The sequence below is a fragment of the Euphorbia lathyris genome, chromosome 2 (genome assembly GCF_963576675.1).
Source record: "Euphorbia lathyris chromosome 2, ddEupLath1.1, whole genome shotgun sequence".
Classification (NCBI taxonomy): Eukaryota; Viridiplantae; Streptophyta; class Magnoliopsida; order Malpighiales; family Euphorbiaceae; genus Euphorbia; species Euphorbia lathyris.
Window position 1 is genome coordinate 91,863,772 of NC_088911.1, and position 22,252 is coordinate 91,886,023.

The window sequence follows — 22,252 nt, forward strand, 5'->3', positions numbered from 1 at the left end:
TAAATGAGTATTTGTAAAATAATATAACAATATTATATAAATTTAACACTAATTTCAATATGGAGAGAGGAAGTCTAATATATTAATTAAGGAGAGAGAAACATGATGTGTATTTATTAAGGAGTAATTACAAAGAGAGAGAAAAATGCAATTCACAAGAAAAGTCATTTATTATGAAAATAAAGATTTTAGCATTAAATGATCAGACCATTGAATCAAAATCAACGGTTGAGATTTTGGTCCCATTTAGAGTCTAGATGGTTACTGGTACCATTAAGATCAAACCCATATATTCGTATCACCATTACCACTACCTCTACCTGGGACCTATAGATGTTGTGGTTATTTCAGCCCTCGAAAATATTCCTTCTTTCCTTTTTGAGGACTCCAGCTCAAATGGATTTCTTTCTGTATAAAAACCTGGCGGCTTTGGCTGAGGCAGCAAACCTTCGCTCCTCAACATTACTACCACTGCTAACATGTCCGGTCGATCTTCCGGTAGTGTTTGCACGCATAACAGTGCCACTTGTATGCAACGTTGAACTTGATTTAAACAACATGATTTTAGTACACAATTATCAACTACTTCTAACTCCTTCTCTTTCATCCCTAATCTCCATACCTACATCATTCCTCAACTCAGAATTCACATAAATGAAAACTAAAATAGATGTCTTGATGTGTTTTCATTCTCTTATCAGAAACATATAAGAAAATTATGTTTTGTATATGAAAGAGATGAAGAGTATGTTATCATCTCATGTTGTTTTCAATCACTTACATGTCCAACAAGGTTGTGACCGTGATCTGGATGGCAAAATCCCTGGTTTCTCTCTCCGCTAACTATTTCTAGCACTAAAACACCAAAACTGAAAACATCGGATTTAATTGAGAAGTGTCCGTCCATAGTGCACTCAGGTGCCATGTAACCACTGCAGTATGCAATTAAAACCAATTATAAAATATTGGAAATTATTTAAAATTTAAATCACATATAGATATGCCGTAAGTTATTCTTTAATTCTATTCACAACAATTTAGAAAACGAGATTATAACCACACACAATGTTTATCTGTAGATTAAAATGCCTCACATAGTTTGAACAAATTCACCAAGTAACGGTTCAATTAAGGAATTTGATAGGCACTTCAACTTTCTAACATAAATCTTTCATGCTATGTTTAATTTGTATGATTAACCTAAAATTGTGCAAGATTAATACAAAAGGAGAGTGAAGTTACCAATAACGAGCACACTTACTATGTCCCAACTACTCTTTTTGTATTTACTGCAGTTTGATCTTTTGAGATTATTCTAGCCAAGCCGAAATCTGATATTTTTGGGTTCATGTCACCGTCTAGTAAAATATTGCTCGCCTTCAAATCTCTATGGATAATTCGTAACCTAGAGTCTTGATGGAGATAAAGAAGGCCCTTTGCAATTCCGCTAATGATATAGAAGCGCTTATCCCAATCTACGAATTTGCTCTTTGTTTTGTCTATCAATAGGTAAAAAAAGTTAGTCCACTCCGTAATTCAAATCTACAAAATTAAACAAATCCATGAATTAGTTATATTAAAATCAAAGACTGACCAAAAATAATGGAGTCCAAGCTTTTGTTAGGCAGGTAATCATAAATTAATAATTTTTCACCTCCTTGTATGCAACAGCCGAGAAGCTTAACCAGATTTCTATGTTGAAGCTTTGCAATCATTACAACTTCATTTCTGAATTCATTTTGTCCTTGTCCAGATGTTTGTGAAAGCCTTTTCACTGCAATTTCTTGTCCATCCAAGAGTGTACCCTAAAGACCATTCATTCGAATTTCATAAGAAAATAATATGCCTTAGTTTTTGCAAAAGGTCATTTGTTACCTTGTATACTGGTCCAAAACCACCTTCTCCTAGTTTATTGTGGAGTGAAAAGTTATCAGTAGCATTTTTTATAGTTGCTAAACTAAAGGAACGTAACTCAATCTTTTCCTCTACACCATAACCTCCAGTCAATTGATCAATTCCTGAAATGTTATAAATATAAAGCATGTTTTGATAAGGGATTACATTGATAAAAGCAGAGAACCTACAATCCAAGAAATTATTTACCTTGTTGCAAACATTTTCGCTGTAGTATGTGCAAGAACAATCCCAAAGCTAGAATTCCCATTGCTAAAACGAGACAGCTGATTATAATTGCAGCCTTTTTCTTCTGGTATAATTTCTCTTTTTCTGGAAAAACAAAAGTAGTGTTAGAAAACATGCGATAATATTGTTTGTGTTAAAGAAACGAAAAGGCAAGGTACCTAGTTCTGAAGCAGACATCTTTATATATATGTCTTGCCCTCCTTCTGCAAATACCCTCATGTCAATCAGATCATCAAACCAAAGCAAACAACCTGATCCTCTAATATCTGAATTTGAATATGCCACACAAGAACAATTTCTTAAGCACAACTCCTCACATTCATTTAGACCTATACTCTTATCAACCCAAGAAGAAGATGTGTCTGGCAATTGTATTCTTGAATGCTTCAAAAATCTGTCTCCATTTTGGCAGCTCAAGTGAGCCCTTCGGACACATCCATCTGACCAATCTGATGCATTCCAATCTGTTAACGATTTTGGCACAAACCCTTCCAAGCATTCACACACTGGATAACTACTGATATTGCAAATACCATTTGGACCACATAATGCATATTTATCACATTGATCTGTTGGTACAGAAAAGAATAACAACCAACTCTGTGTTTTTTCGATCCAAACATGTCGTTCTAGCACACCTTTTTCGCTGATTTTCAACGTCGAAACAACTGAACTATTTTTGAGCTCATAGGAATAGTATATTTCATGCTGATTCGACACAAATTTATATTCAAATATTGGATTTGGTTTCAGCTGGGGGCTCCCTGCAAACTGGATGCCATTCCACGGCCCAATTCGACAATCTATTACAGCTCCTTTCATAATAAAAATCTGAGGAAATCCTCGAAGATCAATGAAGCATGAATAATCACCTTTACTTGGATCATATTCGGTCTTCCATGATGATAGAATTCTATTGAGACCTGTATCAAGGTCCCATCCAAGTTTCATGCCTGGTAATAAGGTATCATATGGAAAATCAAAACTCTGCCATACTATATTCTCAAAGTTGGTATTATTACCGTCTTTGACAACAAAGTTTCCCGAATCCAAGAGTTGTGCAACTGGATTCTGTACATTCCTTGATTTATTAGATGACCAAACAGTACTCTTTGTGCTATTTTGAAGGATAATGAACCCATGACGATTGACTTGTACAACTCCTAATGTGTTAGTAAATGGAGCATCTATGTTGGCTATCCACACAACTGTTTTAACATGTAGTTTCTTGTACCAAATACCTAAGTACCTGCTACTAGAATTATTTGGAGTGAAAAATCCAAGTTCAAAGTTCCCATCTCGTGAAATCAGTGTCTCACCATCTTTCATTGACTCACCTGGAAGTAAAATATCTTTTGCAATGCTGACTCTTGAGATTGAGATTAAGAAAAAACAGAGAAACACAGTAAAATTCATTACCAAGATGTAGAAAGATGCATCAAGCATGATAAAGTTGGATCCTTATATAGCAGAATAGTTGTCAAATACCAAAATGCATGGTATTGTTATTTATCTTCCATGAACAGCAAACTTGCAGAATGCATAAATAGGAAAAACACAAGATTGCTACATGAGAGAATTTCTTGATAAGAAAGGAAATGTTGCTATTACAATAAATAATAAGTATGTGTAACAATTCCCTCTACAAGTATGTACATTGCACGTGACAGGACAAGGGTAGCACAAAATTTTAAGGATTAATGTAAAATATGTTTTAATTTTTAGTAAAAGCTGGAAGAAGCCGCTGGAAGCCGGAGGAGAGTCCGCTATTAACTTTCCAACTAGATTTTTTTACACAACAAAGAAAACCAAATGTAATATAAAAAGTAAAAAAATAATGCCATTACACCGATTTGTTCCCAAACTAATCATTCCAAGTTAATCAGGAGAAAACATCAATAAAAATTCATTTTTTTTGAAAAATATAAAATTGAAAAGTATAAAATTCTATATACATATCTATACATAAAAACATAAAAAACTCAAAAGGTAGATCGGTGCGGGATCCATTTGGCATCCGCCCCCATCGGAACCCCGAACGCAGGATATGGGTGTGGATTCTCCGCCGTGTCCCCGTATCCTCCGTCCGATGCCTCCTAACAAAACCCCGTCGCAGGACGCGCCAAGGAATCGAAAACGAAAAGATCGCAAAAAGAAGCTAATAAGCTCTTTCAAACCTCTATTCACCAAACACCAATGTTTGAGTACTATCAAAATTATGAATCATGCTCCTAAACTAAGTAAAACTCATCAAATGAATCATCATCATATCCTAAAATTAGAAACTGTAACTATTTAATATACATTGTAATAATCTCTGTGTTGGTTCAAAATTGGTATGGGGAAGAGGGTCTGAAATTGTTCATCCGAATGATTTTCTATAAGGCTTCAATTGATGATTTTTGTTTAGAATGAGGACTTAAGTGATGATTTTTGGTTAGTTCAGTGATCTAATTGATGATTTTGATAGTTTAAGGTTCTAATTGATTTTAAAACTTTAGTTTAGGGTGTCAAATGGATATTATGCCTAAAATAATCTATATAATTAAATAAATAATAAACAAATCTTTTCTATAAAACCTTAATATTTTATCTTTTGAAATTTAGTTATTTAGTCCTTTTTACTTAATTCTTTTTTATCTGAATAGGCTATATGAGAGTTGATAAAGTTTTCTTTATAATTTCAATTGTATCAATATAGTATAAATTATTCAAGGAATCTAAATATAAATATATTGGATCTACTAACGCACTTCCTCTTACCCAAAAAAAAAATCTTCCTGATTAGAGTTTATCTGCCATCTGACAAAGGAAGAAAGATCCAGCAGCCATTTCTTTGGTCTTCCGGTAGTTGTCTGATCTAATTGAGAATCAAAACAGGACAAAATTGTACATCCTTTAGAATTGAAGCGTTCCGTTTGAACGTTTCTCGCCGACAGGAGAATTCTGACGATTTGTCACGAGAATTCTGAAAAGTGACCGGTTCTTCGGTCGCTTTTGTCCTTGCTCTAAACGACATCCAACTCTTTTCTTGCCCTTGTCAAGTTTCGGCATCTTGGAAGCTATGAGAACAACAAGGAGGCGGCAGAAGAAAGAGAATAATTTATTACGTGGGTTACTATATCCAGCCCCAAATTCATACTTTCAGTCTCGAAAAAAGATGTAACCGTCCTTTAATTAAAAACTGAAAATTGCAAACCCTTCCAAACTTTCTCAAAGTCTCCCAAATACATTTTGATCCGAATCAAAGACAACACGTTTGATGGAAGGCAATCCGTTATCACCGGGAAGAGACGAGAGTGATGCTGTGTCTGAAGTCGATGTATTTTTCCGATTGAACTACCTTTGATTTCTGTAATTCGATTTAAAAAAAATTCACTGGTTCGGCACTCGGGAGTGAGCATCACGCCCCACCATATGGTGGGGCGTTTGAACATCACGCCCGACCATGTGGTGCGGCGTGATGTTCAAACGCCCCATCATGTGGTGGGACGTGATACTCATACGCCCCACCACATGGTGCGGCAAACGCCCCACCATGTGGTGGGACGTGATACTCATACGTCCCACCACATGGTGGGGCGTGATGCTCAAAACGCTCGAGTATATTTGAGGTTGTTTTTCGGGTTTAGACACCGAAACGCTGTAGAAATGTCACGTTTTGGAATGTAATGCTCGTTATTTATCATTTACAGGAGGTTTCGTGGGAAGAATTTGACGGAAACGACATTGATTATAGTTCGCAGTTTTTTCCCAAACAAACGTTTCAAACATATCATGAAGCTGTTAACTGGGCCAAACAGACGGCAATTGAGATCGGCTTCGAGTTACATTCATGATCAGATAAACCCGGAACAAAGTGGCTTCAAAGAACCTGAAGTCAAAGACACTGTTAGGGGTAGACCAAAGGGAAATTCATCAATGAAACGAAATCCGAGTGCATGGGAGTATAGTCAATGAGGTCGAGCACGGTCATTAGGTTCGAGGAGTAGTCGTAGTCGAGGCCGTTCCTCATCCTCATCTGTGTATAACAGCCAGATGCCGGGTATATTTTATTTTATTAATATATATGTTGAAGTTAAAGTAAATATATTTTTATTGATGAATTTCATATATTAATATTTTCAGTCGGATTTGATGCGGATATCGCCGATTACCACCATTTACATCGGGTTCAAGGTCTCATCGTACCATTTATTACTGGATTCCATGATGTTGTAGCAGATGGTAACTGTGGATTTCGTGTTTTAACCGATGCCATCACCTATAACCAAGAGGAGTGGAAGCTGATGAGAGTGCTCATAGAGATTGAGATGCGGGCAAACCGTGATCTGTATGTGCCAGTGTACGGGAACAGATTTGATGCTGCCCTCACACGTATTAAATGGGCAGGAGCGGGTTGTGGTGAGTCCCACTGGATGGTGAGTTCGGATGACTTATATGCTGCTGCATCTGTATTGAATGCAGTAATATTCCTTTTTACTACACAACAGTTAGGATGTTGCACTATACTGTCGATGCGTTCGGACGATGGAAGACCACCAGAGCGAGAGATTGTGATTTGTCATTTGGGGAGTTATCATCACTACATACGTCTTTATTTACATCATACATTTCCAGTGCCTCCCATTACCACCCAATGTCGTTTATTTCATCATCCGAGTGTTCATCACTTTGACAATCTATACACTGAAAAGAGAGAAGCTTGGACTAGATTAAGTTAGTTTTATATGTTGTAATTAATACTATTTATTCATTAACTTATATTATTGCTACTGATTTTAGTTAAAATTGTATGGTATTTTTAGATTTTAAGTACAATTCTGTAGTTTCGGGTTTAACGGCCTATTCACTGGTTTAACGACCTATTTACCGGTTTAACGGCCTATTTTCTGGTTGAAAAGACTATTTTTTTTGCCAATCCGATACGCGGGCGTGTGGCTATCACGCCTCACCGGCTGGTCGGGTGTGATAGCCACACGCCTCACCGCGTGGTCGGACGTTGGGCTATCACGCCCTCCCACGCGGTGCGGTATGTGGCTATCACGCCTTACCATCCGGTGAGGCGTGATATCCATACGTCCGAGTGTCGAGAGAGCAAAAAAAAATAGCTTTTTCCCACCCTTAACTCATGAAAGGGCATTTTCGTCCTTTCACGGGGCTATGGGTGGGAATTTGAGGTTGAGTTTAACAACACCCTTTATTATTCGATCATGTTTAGTCTTTCAATTATTTCAATTAAGGGTTAAGGTGCAAAAATACTCATAACGTTTTGGAGCAGGAGCAATTTTACCCCTAACGTCTAAAATGGTGCAATTTTACCCTTAATGTTGGAAGCCAAGAGCAATTTTACCCCTAACGTTGATAAATTGGGTCAATTTGAAAAATAATTTATCAAACTGTTTTTCCGGTCATGAATCTTGTGATCTACACTTCACACGTGCGTTATTTTATCAGTACAAATTACAAACATATGTTGGGAAGTGAAAAAATAAAAAAAATATATTAAAAATATAATGTATTTTGTACGAATTAGATAAAAAAAATTCAAAAAATTCACCGAATTTATAAATATTAATCTCTAATTTTATTATTAAATTATAAAAAACATTATACCATTTTTTTAAGAACAAATTGATATGCAATTGGTGCAAAATAAAGAAAAAAAGACTGTATTTTATAATAGTGTCTGAAATTGATCCAATTTATTAACGTTAGGGGTAAAATTGCTCTTGACTACAAATATAAGGGATAAAATTGTACAATTTTAGACGTTAGGGGTAAAATTGCTCCTAACCCAAAACGTTAGGGGTATTTTTACACCTTAACCCTTCAATTAATAAAATTTTATCTAATTATAATGGAGGTTTGATAAAAAAAAAACTGTTCTATAATATATATTGTGATATTTTGACACACATAGACTTAAAACGTTGCACGTCAAAATATCACCATATGTCAATAAAATAACAGTTGTATTAAGTTTTATTCACCAATCAGGATATATATAGGATTAAATGTGACAAATGATAGATCAGATCAAATGATAAAATTTTGGATAAATCAAGGTTAGAGTTAAGTCTAGATATATTTAGTCGAAATCAATTTTTGGATGTTAATGCAGTACAAAATTTTGTTATTTTTTACAAAATTAGTTCAAAATCAATTGAGTATTGAAGTGCTGTTTATTTTGGTGCTTAAAATTTATCATGTTTATAATTTAATACCTATCATTTATTTTTTTTTTCATGATATCGATTTATTTTCTGAAACTAAAACTTCAAAGTCAATTAAAACCTTAAACTATCAAAATGAATCAGATTCCTGAACTAAGCAAAAATCATCAATTGATTCTCATTCTAAGTAAAAATTATCAATTGAGTCCAATCGAAAATCATTTGGTTGAACAATTTTAGACTTTTTTCGCCAAAAATATTTTGAGCCAACACAGATATTATTTCAATCCAAATCAAATAGTCACATTTTTTATTTATTTTAGGAGAAAGTAAAACTCAATTGATGATTTTTACTTAATTCAAGAACTTAAATTATGATTTTAATAGTTTAAAATCTTAATTGATTTTAAAGTTTTAAAAGTTGTGCGCAATGCACTTATATTAAACAAATGAAGATTACTAAAGAGAAAAGAAAACCTTCAACCCACCCCACCTCATGTGATTCGAACTCATGACCTCTAAAGTCATAGATAAGCTCTCAACCAACATGCTAAGAGTTTCACCACAAGTTTTAGTTTATGATTCAAAATGAGTGTTATGCCTTTATTTTTACGCTTAGAACTATTATTTTAAATATCAAATCGTATTTTAATAAATATATATATATTTAAATTTTGTTTTCAACATTTTTCTCTATCGTCTCCTTTCTCCCTACTATCTAATTTTTTTTAGAAACAACCTCAACGTATCAGTTTTTTAATCACACTCATGAAAGATCCATAAAGCTCCATCCATTAACTATGACAAATTGATGATCATTTTGTCTTTCAATTCCTAAATAAAAAAACATACATACGAGTATTGATAATTTGATGCTGATGCAAAGCAAGAATCGAGTCCGGGCATGTGGAGTCGGAGGAGGAACCAAGCAAGGACAATTAAGCAAGTAAAGGGGCCAAAAACAGTCTCACGCTCCGCGTGGAGTATGAGTGATCCGAAGGAAATGGCACTTATTGGATCAGTAGCCAATCCACGCTCCGAGTGGAAATCTCACGCTCTGCATGAGTTAAGTCATGCTCCGAGTGGCTTTTCCCACGCTGCGCGTGGGATCACTTAAAAAGACTTGTGGATTAGCCTTGCTCCTTACTCCAACTTCCTCCTATTTACAGCTCTGTCACTCCCTAATTACAACATATGTCACTCTCGATTTATAACCATGCCACCCCTTTACCCTTACCCCAATTTCCCCCTATCTTTACCCTTTCCTTTAGTTATATAATTTACCTTTTTTTTATGTAATTTGTTTTTAGGGTTTTGAAATGATATAAATACATCTCTTTCTTTGTAATCAATTTAACTTTTATCAAATACAAAATTATCTTCTTTTTTGTGAAGCTTTGTTAAGGTTTGCAACCTTCAACAATGGGGGATCTTTGATTTCCTTACGGTTTAGCCGTAAAAACTCGGAATTAACTCCTTCTAGTTTAGTTAGAGAAGAACCTCTTTATTAATTTACAATTAAAACTAACTCGTCCTGTAAAAATCTATATCAGATGTACTAGACCAATCGTATTCATAATTGGAGCCTCTAAAATTTATCCTCCAACCCCAATTTCTGATGTAATTAATATATTCTGTTATTTTAAAATTACCTACACAGTACACAAATTTAAAACTTTTTTGTTAATGACAAAACTGAAACATTGAAAATAATATACGAAAATGATCAAATATTATAAAATATTATAAAATAATGAACACATATTATACAATATTACTACATAATGACCAAATATTATACAAATATCATTATTAATCAATTAAGAAGGGTTATATTTTTATAAGTTAAAAAAGAGCCCATTATATTTATAATTTTATGGATATAATTTTATTTTAATATTATGGATAGTATTATTTTAATTTTATGGATATTATTATATTAAAATAATAAAGATATAATTTTATAGATATTTTGAATTTATTAATTTTCATTTGAATTTAAAATGATAAAGAGAATTTTGAGGGAGGCGATGACCTAACCCCGCCGTTCCTGTCTTCTCCGCCATGGCTTCCTCCTCTGCTGTGGCCGGCGCCGCCCCTTTCGCCATCGCACATCTCTTTGACCGACGGTCCTTCAGCCATTTCGTTTCTCCTGATCCGAATGACGGATCCAAGCCAATCTCTCCATCGCTGACATTTGCGAATGTAGTGAAGAAGTCGATCGCACCAACTGTAATTCCGACGCCATCACAGCCTGTGGTCTCGGAAGAAGGGGGTTTCAAGTCGATCAAGATACCGCAGGCCATTTATGAGGAGCGGGTGAAATCTTTCCAACATTTAGTCATCGGTCGAATAACTTTGAGTAAAGGGGATCGCCCTTGGAAACACGCTGAGCTGAAGCAAAAGCTAAACCAGGTATGGAAACGAAACATGGATTGAAGTCTTATTTCTCTTGGTCGGGGGTTTTATCAAATAATTATGCCTGATGGGGATGCTCTTCAATCGGTTTGGGGATTGGGAGCTATTTCTTTGAAACCTGGAATTATTAGGTTCTCTCCTTGGACTCCGGGTTTTAACCCCGACTCTCACAAGTCCACTTCAGCGCAAGTCTGGGTGCATTTTTACTATTTGTCCTGGGAATTCTGGGACACTAGGATCATTGCTAGCATTGCTCATATTGTAGGAATTCTGATTCGTTTTGACCATAATACGGTAAATGGCGAGTTTAATCATTATGCCAAGGTGTTAGTGGATGCTAATCTTGCTCGTGACATTTAGACAAAGCTCCGGGTTGATACTGATAATCACAAGCACTGGGTTTATTTAGAGTATGAACATTTACCAGCTATTTGTGGGACTTGCTCTGCCATTGGACACTCATCCGCAACCTGTAGGCGCAATTTTAAGGCCCCGCGTCCATATGTTCAGAAAGAACACCAGACGAAGGCAAATAAGAGCTCCGTGCCCGTAGTTTAGGAAATCCCTCACCGTTTGCCGGAACAGGAACAAGAACGGGCTAATTCTTTGTAGGCTGGCGATGGGAATTTGGAGGAGGAAAGGGAACAAGATGTTGATGTGATTCAGCAGCCTTATCAAGTGCAGAATGATTCTGCTAGAAGTGTGGATGGCTTATCTAATTTTTACAGATGGTTTTACATCAGTCTGCTGCAGGTTCAGATTGTTTGGGGAATCAGGGAGAAGCTAAAAATTAGGGAGATTACAGCAAAGATGAGAGATCTAATTCTGAAGGATATGCTTTGCAGATTCCGCCAACTAAACCGGTGAGTATCATGTCTGGTAAAAATAAGGAGGTATGCAGTTCTGGTAAACTTGATTCTGGGAATTCTGATTGGATTACCACTAGAAAAAAAATTTAAAGCAAAAACACCCAGCGTGGCATTTGAATCCCGCTCTAAAAGGCGGATTAGACCCCCAATCCGTTATATATGATAATTTTGTATTGGAATTGTCGAGGGATTAATAATCCGGGTACTCAAAGAGCGCTAAAGCTCATATGTAATGTTAATCGTCCAGATTTGGTTTGCAATTCTGAACCTATGGTGTTGTTGGACAGGATGCCTCTAACCTTTTGGAGTTCACTTAGCCTGTAATTTGTTTGTGGCAATACTGTTGGTTCTATTTGGTTATTTTGCAGAATTGGTGATTTCAATCGTTGTTCCGTCATTGCTAGCCATGAACAGCACATCACCATCAGGTATGGTTTGGCTCTAGAATCTTTTCAAATGTCTTTTGTCTATGGAAGCAACTTCTTTGGCAGGCATCGCTTCCTTTGGAATTCGGTTGGGGGTATCAGAGACTGCAGCAATAGACTTGTTCTGGGAGATTTCAATGCATTCACTAGAGCGCATGAGAAAACTGGTCGGAGTCCGTCTGTTGTTAGCTGTAGGGATTTTCGTGATTTTATCAGTGATAGTGGTTTGGTTGAGGTTACTAGCACTAGGCTACAATATATTTGGTCGAATGGAAGGATGGGTTCAGGACACATGGAGAGTAAGCTTGATAGAGTGCTTGTGAATGAGGATTTTGTGGATTTCTGGGATAGAATCAGCTGCTCCGCTCTTCCCTAGCATCATTCTGATCATAGCCCGCTTCTATTTTCTTATGCTTCTGGCGTCGCGAGGAAGGCCCGTTTTCGGTTCCTCACGATGTGGACTACGAAGGATTCTCTTCGTGAGTTGGTTGCCGATCATTGCATTATACTCATATTTCTTTACCTCTTGCACAACTACTGTGCCATAAATTAAAAACTCTGAGACTCAAGCTTCGAACCTGGAATAAGGAGATTTTTGGAAAAGTTGAGATGAATATTGCTTCAATAAACCTTTGCCTTGAGAATATTCAGAAGCTTATTTCTGAGCATGGGCTTAATGAAGAAAGGTGTGATCTCGAGGTAGAGGCGCAAGGTGATCTTGATTTGCAATTATACAGATATGAGCTTCTGAACCGTGATAAAAGCAGGGAAAAATGGTTGGTTGCGGGTGATCGGAATTTGAGTTTTTTCCATCATTCAGTTAAAATTAGAAAGGTCCAGTCTTCTCTGGATACCTTAATTATTGATGGGAATTTAATCAGTGACGAGAATACAATTGCACAGTATGTAGTGGATTATTACTCCTCATTGTTCGTGGGAATTCGGTTAAATATCGACTATTCAGCTATAGTCGCGGTTATTCCGCCTTGTGTTTCTGATGGTGCCAATGAACATCTTCTATGTCGTCCTTCGAATGATGAGATTCAGGCTACGGTTTTTGACATGAGCCGTGACCGTTCGCCAGGACCTGATGGGTATGGGGGAGTGTTTTATCAGCACTTCTGGGACATTATTAGCAATGATGTATGTTAGATGGTTTAGAGCTTTTTTTGTTCGGGCTGTATGCTACCAGGCATGAATTCCAGTATCATGACGCTGCTTCCCAAAACTGAGGGTGCCAATGAAATTCATTAATTTAGACCAATTGCTATTGGGAATTTTAACTACAAAATTATCTCCAAAATTCTATCGGATAGACTGGCTCCAATCGCTTCAGGCATTGTTTCAGAGAATCAATTTGAGTTCATTAATGGTAGAAGTATCCATCACTATATTGCAGCGGCTTCTGAGGGTATTAACATGTTGAAAAAGAAGTGTTATAGAGGAAATATGGCGCTGAAAATTGATATTAGAAAAGCATTTGATACCTTAGATTGGAATTTCATGTTGGCGATTTTGGAAGCCTTTGGGTTCTCTCTATAATTCAGGAATTGGATTTTGGAAATCCTTAGATCTACTTGGATTTCAATTGCTTTAGGAGGAGGAAATAAAGGTTATTTTCACTGCTCTTGTAGGGTGCGACAGGGTGACCCATTATCGCCTATCCTGTTTGGTTTGGCGGAGGATTTCTTTAGCCGATGGAAGAATTATCTTGTGAGTGAGGGAAAATTTGTTCCGATGGGCTACACCAGGCACACCGCTTTTCCCTCTTACCTGCTGTATGTGGACGATATGTTGTTATTTGGGAGAGCAACAATTAGCAATATGAATTGTATCCGTGAGGTATTCAATTTCTATGCATCTATCTCGGGTCAATTAGTAAATTGGGATAAATCTGAGGTTATTTTTGGTAATCACATCTGCGCTGCTCGTCGGAACAGTTTGATGGAGATTTTGGGTATTCGACAGGCTACCCTTCTGTTTAACTACTTGGGCGTTCCGCTTTTCCAGGGGCGCCAAAGGCCCTTTTTTTACAGCCGTTGGTGGATAAATTTCTTGTTAATTTCAGTCTTTGGCGAGGGAAAACTCTCTCATTTGCGGGTCACCATACTTTAATTAAATCGGTTATGACGGGTGCTTTGATTCATTCGTTTAAGATCTATAAGTGGCCCTATGCTCTCCTCTCTCAGATTAACAGATCCGTTAGGAACTTTCTATTGACGGGCAATAGGGACCTTCGCAAGATGGTTTAGGTTCCGTGGAAAATCTGTTGTCAGTGGTTTGGGCATCAAAGACTTCAAAATCTTTAATACTGCACTACTTGGGAAATTTATCTGGGAATTAATTCAAAGGAAAGCATTCATCCCCAAGCTCCTACACTCGCGCTTCTTTGAAATATCAGGATTGCCAAAATGGTACATTACAAACTCTTCTATTTGGACCTCTACGTGTGCGTCGTTTGATCTGATTAGAGATGAGGTGATTTGGTGGTTCGGGAATCAATCGAATCTGAACTTTTGGACTGACCCTTGGATTTCGCCGTCTGTTGCGGATCAGTTGGGAATTCCAATTAAGGAGCAACACATTTTGTTTGAGCTAATTAGTAAGTTCAGAATTGACGGTATGTTGGCTACCCTGCAGCGGCTGCCCGATCAAGTTCAGTATAATATTCGCCAAGTCCACCAGAACCATGACGGGGTTGACGTCTGTATTTGGAAGCCCTCGGTGTTAGGGAGGTTATTTATGCATGATTTTTATAGATCCCTACAAACTGCTACTCCGGTTACCTGGCACAAGTTCCTTTGGAATTCATTCGTGCCTCCCAGGAGATTGGTAACGTGTTGGTTGATTATCCACAGAAGAATCACGGTTCAAACGACTCTCCAGGTTTGTGGTTTCTCTCTGGCTTCACGTTGTGAGCTTTGTAAATGTAATGTTGAGACTAGGGACCATCTTTTTATTGTTTGTCTGGTAGCGTCGAGACTTTGGCATTTTGTTTTTAATATATTCGGGGTGGTCTGATGTAGCGGGTTGATGTTTGAGGAGCTGTTTTTGTCGATCCACGCTACGGGGGTTCGACGTGGTCTGAGGAAAGAATGGAATATAGCAGTTATCACTTGTTTTTGGTTTATTTGGTATGTACGGAACCTGGCGGTATTTGTTGAAGAACTCCATTTGATCCAAATTTTGCAGCGGCGCCTGCTGCTGTTCATTCGCCTCCTGACCCTGATTTTGTGATTGTTCAATGGTGTCCGCCGCCAATTGGTTGGATCAAAGTGAACACAGATGGTGATGCGTCTGGTGCACCTAGGGACGGGGGAGAGGGCGGGATTTTCAGAAACTCTAGGGGATTTGTCAAGGGGTGTTTTGCTTTCCATATTCCTGATACATACGCCCACTATTGACACTGCTTGGGAATGGGATTGACATTATCTATGGATTGAATAAGATCCTTTGTATGCAGTTACTATGCTTGATAATAAATCAAGGGATGTTCCTTGGAGAGTTCGACAAGATTGGTCTAGATGTCTCAGTCGGTATTCAGCAATGGAGTGTAGAATCACGCACATTTTCAGAGAAGGCAATCAAGCTGCAGATCGTTTGGCGAATTTCGGCAAATCAGCGACGACACTTGTCTGGTGGTCATCGGCCCCTCATTCTTGTCATTCCTTTGTGTGTTGACGATATATGTAATATAGCCCATGTTTGTTTCCTTTAATTCTTAACTTTATTCTCACTCTTTGTAATTTTCTCTTTTTTAATAATATTCAGATTGTCGGGAGTGTGCTGGGGGTGCCAACCTAGTTGGGATGTCCGGCCCTTCCTTCGCTTCCCAGCCTTTTAGTTAAAAAAAATTTTATAGATATTTTTTATATATTATGTAAATTAATTTATGGATAGTATAGTTTTATTCCAATATTTTGTAAATTAATTTAGGGATATCTTGTGTAATTTTTATAGATATAATGATACTATAATTTCATGGATATTTTGTAAATATTATGTAAATTCATTTATGGATACAAAGATAGTGTAATTTTATTCACTACATGTGTGGATAATAGTGTAATTTTATGGATAATTTTATTCGTAATTATGTAGCTATATTAATTCCAAGGAACAATATATCTAATTATACAAAATAATATATATAAAATAATAACACAATCTAACTATACAAAATAATAAATAGTAATATAACCAAATATATCTTACCAAAAAAAAATATAACCAAATATATATTGACTACGTATATACATAAAATGAAGTTATTTATCTTTAGTTTCTAAACTCATTCAATACCGAAAATTAATTAAATTGAAAAGGTAATAACGCAAGTACATAAATTAGATTAATAACAACGTTTTATATAAAATTAAAGAAATTAAGTTATACACCTTTATATTATCTATGAGAATACAAGTTTTTAAAAGGGTGGAATTGGAAGAGGCGGCCATGCTCAGCTGGATCCTTTGGGGAAATCGAAACAACAAAGTGTGGAGGAACTGTCAAGAAACACCCGGAAATCTTTACAGCAACGCATCAGCTCAGCTTGCCAATTGGAAACTGGCGCAGATCCAGCAAATTAACAAGGACAACATCTACCAGGCTCCCAATCAATGGTCCCCCCCGGAAGTTGGTATACTAAAATTGAATTTTGATGCTGCCTTATTTGATCAAAACAGGCTGGGATTTGGGTTTGTCGTGAGAGACTTTGCAGGGAAGTTCGTAGCAGCAAAAAACGGAGTGAATATTAGTCCCCCCGATCCCCTCATAGCGGAAGCCCTTAGCTTCAGAGAGGCTCTTAGCTGGCTCAAGAAGACAGCCGACACAAATGTTCGTATAGAGTCTGACTGCCAAGTCTTGGTGAACGCCTTCCTTAATGATAATATGACTGACTCTCCATTTGGTATGATTCTTGAAGATTGTAAATCCCTAGCGAGGGATATAGCTCTTCTCTCCCTTTCTTTTATTAAACGATCAGCGAATAAGATTGCTCATAGCCTAGCTAGAGAATCCACTTCTTTGTCTGGTTACGGTGAATGGAGGATTGTTCCACCACCTTTTATTTGTAGTGATCTTCAGTTAGAAGCTTAATAATAATTCTTTAAAAAAAAAGGTGGAATGAGAAGTCAATAGTGTATATATAAATAAGTGAAGAAGTGAACAGTGAAAATAAGTAAAGGGTATATATATAAATTGAAATGAGTAATATTTTTAACAATTCGAATAAGAGGGGACAAAGTAACATTTTGCCCCTTTCGTCTTTGCTCCCATGCATGGACTAGAGGCTAGACGTGCGAATCTCTTACGGAATGGAAGATTCACACGCCTAACTGATACAGGATAATTAAAAACAAGTGTAAAAAGACCAATTATTCTATAACGGGTCTCAGTTTTTCGAAAATTGAAATTAGTGATACCAGTTATTCAATAACTGATCTCAACTTTTTCGATTTTTAATAGCACTGATATCGGTTATTTAAAATTGGGATCTTTACAATTTCTGAAACCCGTGAACACCGGTTTCAACTCACCACAATTTTTTTTTAAAAATAAGTACTATAATGTATAATATTTTTAACGGAACTTTTTAGATGGATTAATTGCTAAAATTATAGCATTATTGAGATGAAAAATCTGACATTCGAGAGTTTTCATTATGATTGTAAAAGAGTGACGCAAGATTCTTAGTTTCAAGTTTCAAGGCCAAAAGAAATATAATTCCTTTGTTCCATTTCAAAATGCTCTATAAAAAAAAACAACACCAAAACGTAGAACATATGTAGTCCATGTGAATGTGATTGCAATTGCTGTATTCTTCATTTTTTTTCTTTTAATTATTTAAAGGTTTAACACATCATTTGCTCCTATCACAACAGATTTATGAGTTTATATAAAATGTTCAGTTAGCCATCTGAACTTGCATAAACTGTAATCAGTTAATCATTCGGTCGTAAAAAAGTAAGTTAAATGCGGAATATATATTGCGCGTGTCTTAGAATGTTATTACACAATTCATAAAATAAATTAAAACATATTAAAAAAGAAGTTTTTACTTTTTCAATTGTATAAAACGTTTTCTTTTTCTAATATTAGAATCACATCCCTTGGCCGTTTTATTTTTTTAAGCTGCGTGCAACATATCTTCCGCATTTAACTTATTTTTTTACAACCGAATGATTAATTGATCATATTTTACGCAATTTCAGGGGCCGATTTTACACTTCGATGCTAAAAAAATATATTTTTGCTAAATCGAAGTTAATCAAATTTCTTCGGATATATACATGTTATCATCTGAGTAGTCCATAACCGTTTTTCTTATAAAAGTCCAGAACCAATTTTTACGTAGCAATGTAAAACTTCTAAAAATTAAGCTAAATTTGGACTACAAAAGTAAGATTGAATCGTTTTTAACAAGCTTGGGAAAATTGATCGTCTATCATATATTAATCTAGTTGAATGGTGTAATTAAATACAAATTCAATAAGTTAATTAACCACTATGAACCTTAATTAAATACAAACTCAATGAGTTAATTTTGTATTAATCATATAACAATCCCCAATTTATATCCTGAACTTATCAAATGCCCAATCAAAGTTCTAGGTCAAATAACCAATTTATCAAATACCCAATCAAAGTTCGAGGTCAAATCCTGGGTTAAATGTCTCATTGGTCACTGAACTTACATGGTTGTCTTAAAATGGTCATTCAACTTTAATTTGTCTTAATAAAATCACTCAACTTTGAATTTTATCTCAATTAGGTCATTTCAACGATTTCAGTGATTAAAAGCGATTAGAATAATGATATAGGTAACGCATCAACATAAGTTAACTCGGATCTCTGACCAAAATAATACACAGAATCCACCGCCACCTGGCAACCATATGCCGGTTAATTTTATGAAAAAAACAAAACTTAATTATTTTCATAAAAATAACCGACACGTGACTGCCCTCGTATCGTTTTGATTAGAAATCTGAGTTGACTCATGTTGTTGTGTCGGTCATGGTGTCATTCTCATGCCTTTTAACCATTGAAATTGTCGGAATGACCTAATTGAGACAAAACTTAAAATTGACTGACTTTATTGAAACAAATTGAAGTTGAGTGACTATTTTGAAACAACCATGTAAGTTTAGTGACCAACAATGCATTTAACTTGTCAAATCCCCAATCAAATTTAATCAAATCACTAATTTAGCACCCCACTTAATTAAAATTTGTGGAAACGGGGGGCCAGAACCACCCCATACATATATGTTATCTTGTACCCCAACAGTTCATTTAACTTTCTCATTAATCTTCAGAGTACATATACAACCATAATTTCTTAATCTAAGGCTACCCAGTGGCTGCCGCAGTGGTACAGTGGTCCTCCGTAAAGCCCGTGGCAATGGTCGCCGTGGCCCATTCCTCCATGCCCATATCCTGTGACACATTGGTCTCGGCCTCCAGAGGCTCCTTCACAGCCAAGGCAGCAAGATGGGCTTCTCGACCCAAGACCAGCACATGCCTATGCCGCATCCACTCCTGCTTTTTTAACTGACATCGAGAAAGTGATGTACACCCTTGATCTTCAGCCATCGGAGCCCAAATGGTACATGGACACGGGTGCTACTTCTCACATGTCATCTAATTCAGGTAATCTCACGTCTTACTCTAATACGAGCATTCATAATGGTATAGTTATTGATATCTGTTAGAAAAATTACTTCTTATAATTTTGTATCTATGGAATCTTATGCGCTTGGATTTTCTGTGAAGGATTTTCGGAGGAGAGTCCATCTAATGAGATGTGAGAGTCGAGAAAATCTTTATCCCATCACCACTACCGCCACCAAACATTGAGACACCACACCCTCCTTTTTTGCAGTTTTAAACCAGTCCTTATGGCATGCTAGATTAGGTCACCCCGACGTACAAATTTTTAATTTTCTAAGACAAAATAAAGGCATTCAGTGTCCAAAGAAGTATAGTTCTTCTCTTTGTAATTCTTGTTCACTTGGTAAAATTATTCAATTGCCATTTGTTACTTCTGATAATCAAACGTGTATACCATTTGATATCTTGCATTGTGATTTGCGGACATCTCCTGTTTTGAGTTCTTTTGTTCATCGTTATTATCTTGTGATGCTAGATGATTTTTCTAATTATGTATGTACTTTTCCATTATCCAAGAAGTCTCAAGTTTTCTTTATTTTTGAGTCTTTTCATGCTTTAATTCGAACACAATTTGGTTGTGGTATAAAAAGCGTTCAATGTGACAATGGGAAAGAGTTTGATAATATTGTTTTTCATAATTTTTGCACAAGCCTATGCATTTTGTTCCATTTTTCGTGTCCCTGTGATGCTCTCATTAGAAATAAGACATGGGAATTGGTTCTCCGTCCTCCTAGTATCAATGTAATAAGATCTATGTGGATTTTTGCTCATAAAGAGCGATCTGATGGTTCTTTTGAGTGGCATAAAGCATGTCTTGTAGGTGATGACAAAACACAACAGATTGGCATTGATTGTGGGGAAACTTTTAGTCTGGTGGTCAAGCGCACTACGATTCGTACGGTTCTCAGTTTGGCATTTTCTAAAGCTTGGAAAATTCACCAACTTGATGTCAAAAATGCATTCTTGCATGGTGAGCTTAAGGAAAAAGTTTACATGCATCAGCTGTTGGGCTTCAGGGATCCTATATACCCTACACGTGTGTCTTTTGAAGAAATCCTTATATGGGCTTAAACAAGCTCCTCGGGCTTGTTATACTCGATTTGCTAAGTTTGTTTCCACTCTTGGTTTTTCTCATAGTGTGTCAGATCATTCTCTATTTGTTTACAACCATGGTGGTGATATGGTGTGCCTTTTATCATATGTTGATGATATTATATTAATTGCTTCCTCAGATGCTCTCCACACCTCCAGCATTTCCAAGCTTAGCTCTGAATTTTCCATGAAAGATTTGGGTCAGTTGAGTTATTTTTTGAGTATTGCAGTTACTCATCATTCTCGGGGTCTGATTCTTTCTCAAAAGAAACATGCCATAGAGATTCTTGACCGTGTAGGGATGTCCTCTTGTAAGCCATCATCTACACTGGTAGAAACGAAGCCCAAACTCAGTGCTATAGATAGCTCTCCTGTTTCTGATCTTTCCTTATATTATAGCTTTGTAGGCTCTTCAGTACCTCACTTTTACTCACCCAGATATTACTTATGCAGTCCAGCAAATATGCCTCTTTATGCATGATCCACGTGACTCTTAAATGGCTGCGTTAAAACAAGTTCTTAGGTATGTACATGGTACTCTTGATCATGGTTTGCATATCTACCCTTCATCCACTTCTACACTTGTATCTTTTACTGATGCTGACTAGGGTGGCTGCCCTGATACACGACGCTCTACTTATGGGTACTGTGTGTTTCTTGGAGATAACTTATTGTCATGGTCTGCAAAGCGTCAGTCTACACTATCTCGCTCTAGTGCCGAGGCCGAGTACAGAGAGGTTTCCAATATTGTCTCTGAATCTTGTTGGTTGCGTAATTTACTTGTTGAACTTCATTGTCCCCTCTAGAAAGCTACTTTTGTGTACTGTGATAATGTCAGTGCCATTTACTTATCTGGCAATCCAGTCCAGCATCAACGGACTAAGCATATTGAGATGGATATCCATTTTGTTCATGAGAAAGTGGCTCATGGGGAAGTTCGTGTTCTACATGTCCCATCCCGTCACTAGATAATAGATATCTTCACCAATGGACTTCCTCTTATTTTGTTTGAAGATTTTTGGACTAGTCTCAACGTCTGTAGTCCTCACGTTACGTTGCAACTACGGGAGAGTGTTAGAGTATTATATATTATATTATCTTGTTACCTTATATTATATTATCGTGTTACCTTAAATATATCCTTGGATATAGCCTTAGGTTAAGAAATTATGTATTATCTTGTTATCTTAAATATAGCCTTAGATATAGCCTTATTATTAGATTAAGGAATTATGGTTATATATATATATATATACTCTCGAGATTAATGAGAAAGATTAATCATAATCTTTTATAGAAGCTATGCTTTATGAAGGGGATATTAGATTTACAGGGAGAGAAAGATGCATGCATGAGCAAGAGTGGGAGTGGTTGTAGAAGGAGGCTAAGGACTCTAAATTCGCACCAAAATTAAAAAAAAAAAAGCTATTACAGTATCAACAACAATCGCAGATGG

The 22,252-nt window shown here is 36.4% G+C and overlaps 1 protein-coding gene across 1 annotated transcript; it reads right to left on the minus strand.

Annotated features, from left to right (window-relative positions):
* Nucleotides 1–316: 316 nt before the first annotated feature.
* On the minus strand, nt 317–3,558 carry LOC136217240 (G-type lectin S-receptor-like serine/threonine-protein kinase At4g27290). Its single transcript, XM_066003840.1, has 7 exons — nt 2,301–3,558; nt 2,112–2,226; nt 1,876–2,080; nt 1,595–1,805; nt 1,262–1,499; nt 782–932; nt 317–622 (listed from the first exon to the last, which is right to left on the minus strand). The coding sequence occupies exons 1-7, from the start codon at nt 3,556–3,558 to the stop codon at nt 317–319; spliced, it is 2,484 nt and encodes an 827-aa protein (XP_065859912.1).
* Between the last annotated feature and the right edge of the window lie 18,694 nt (nt 3,559–22,252).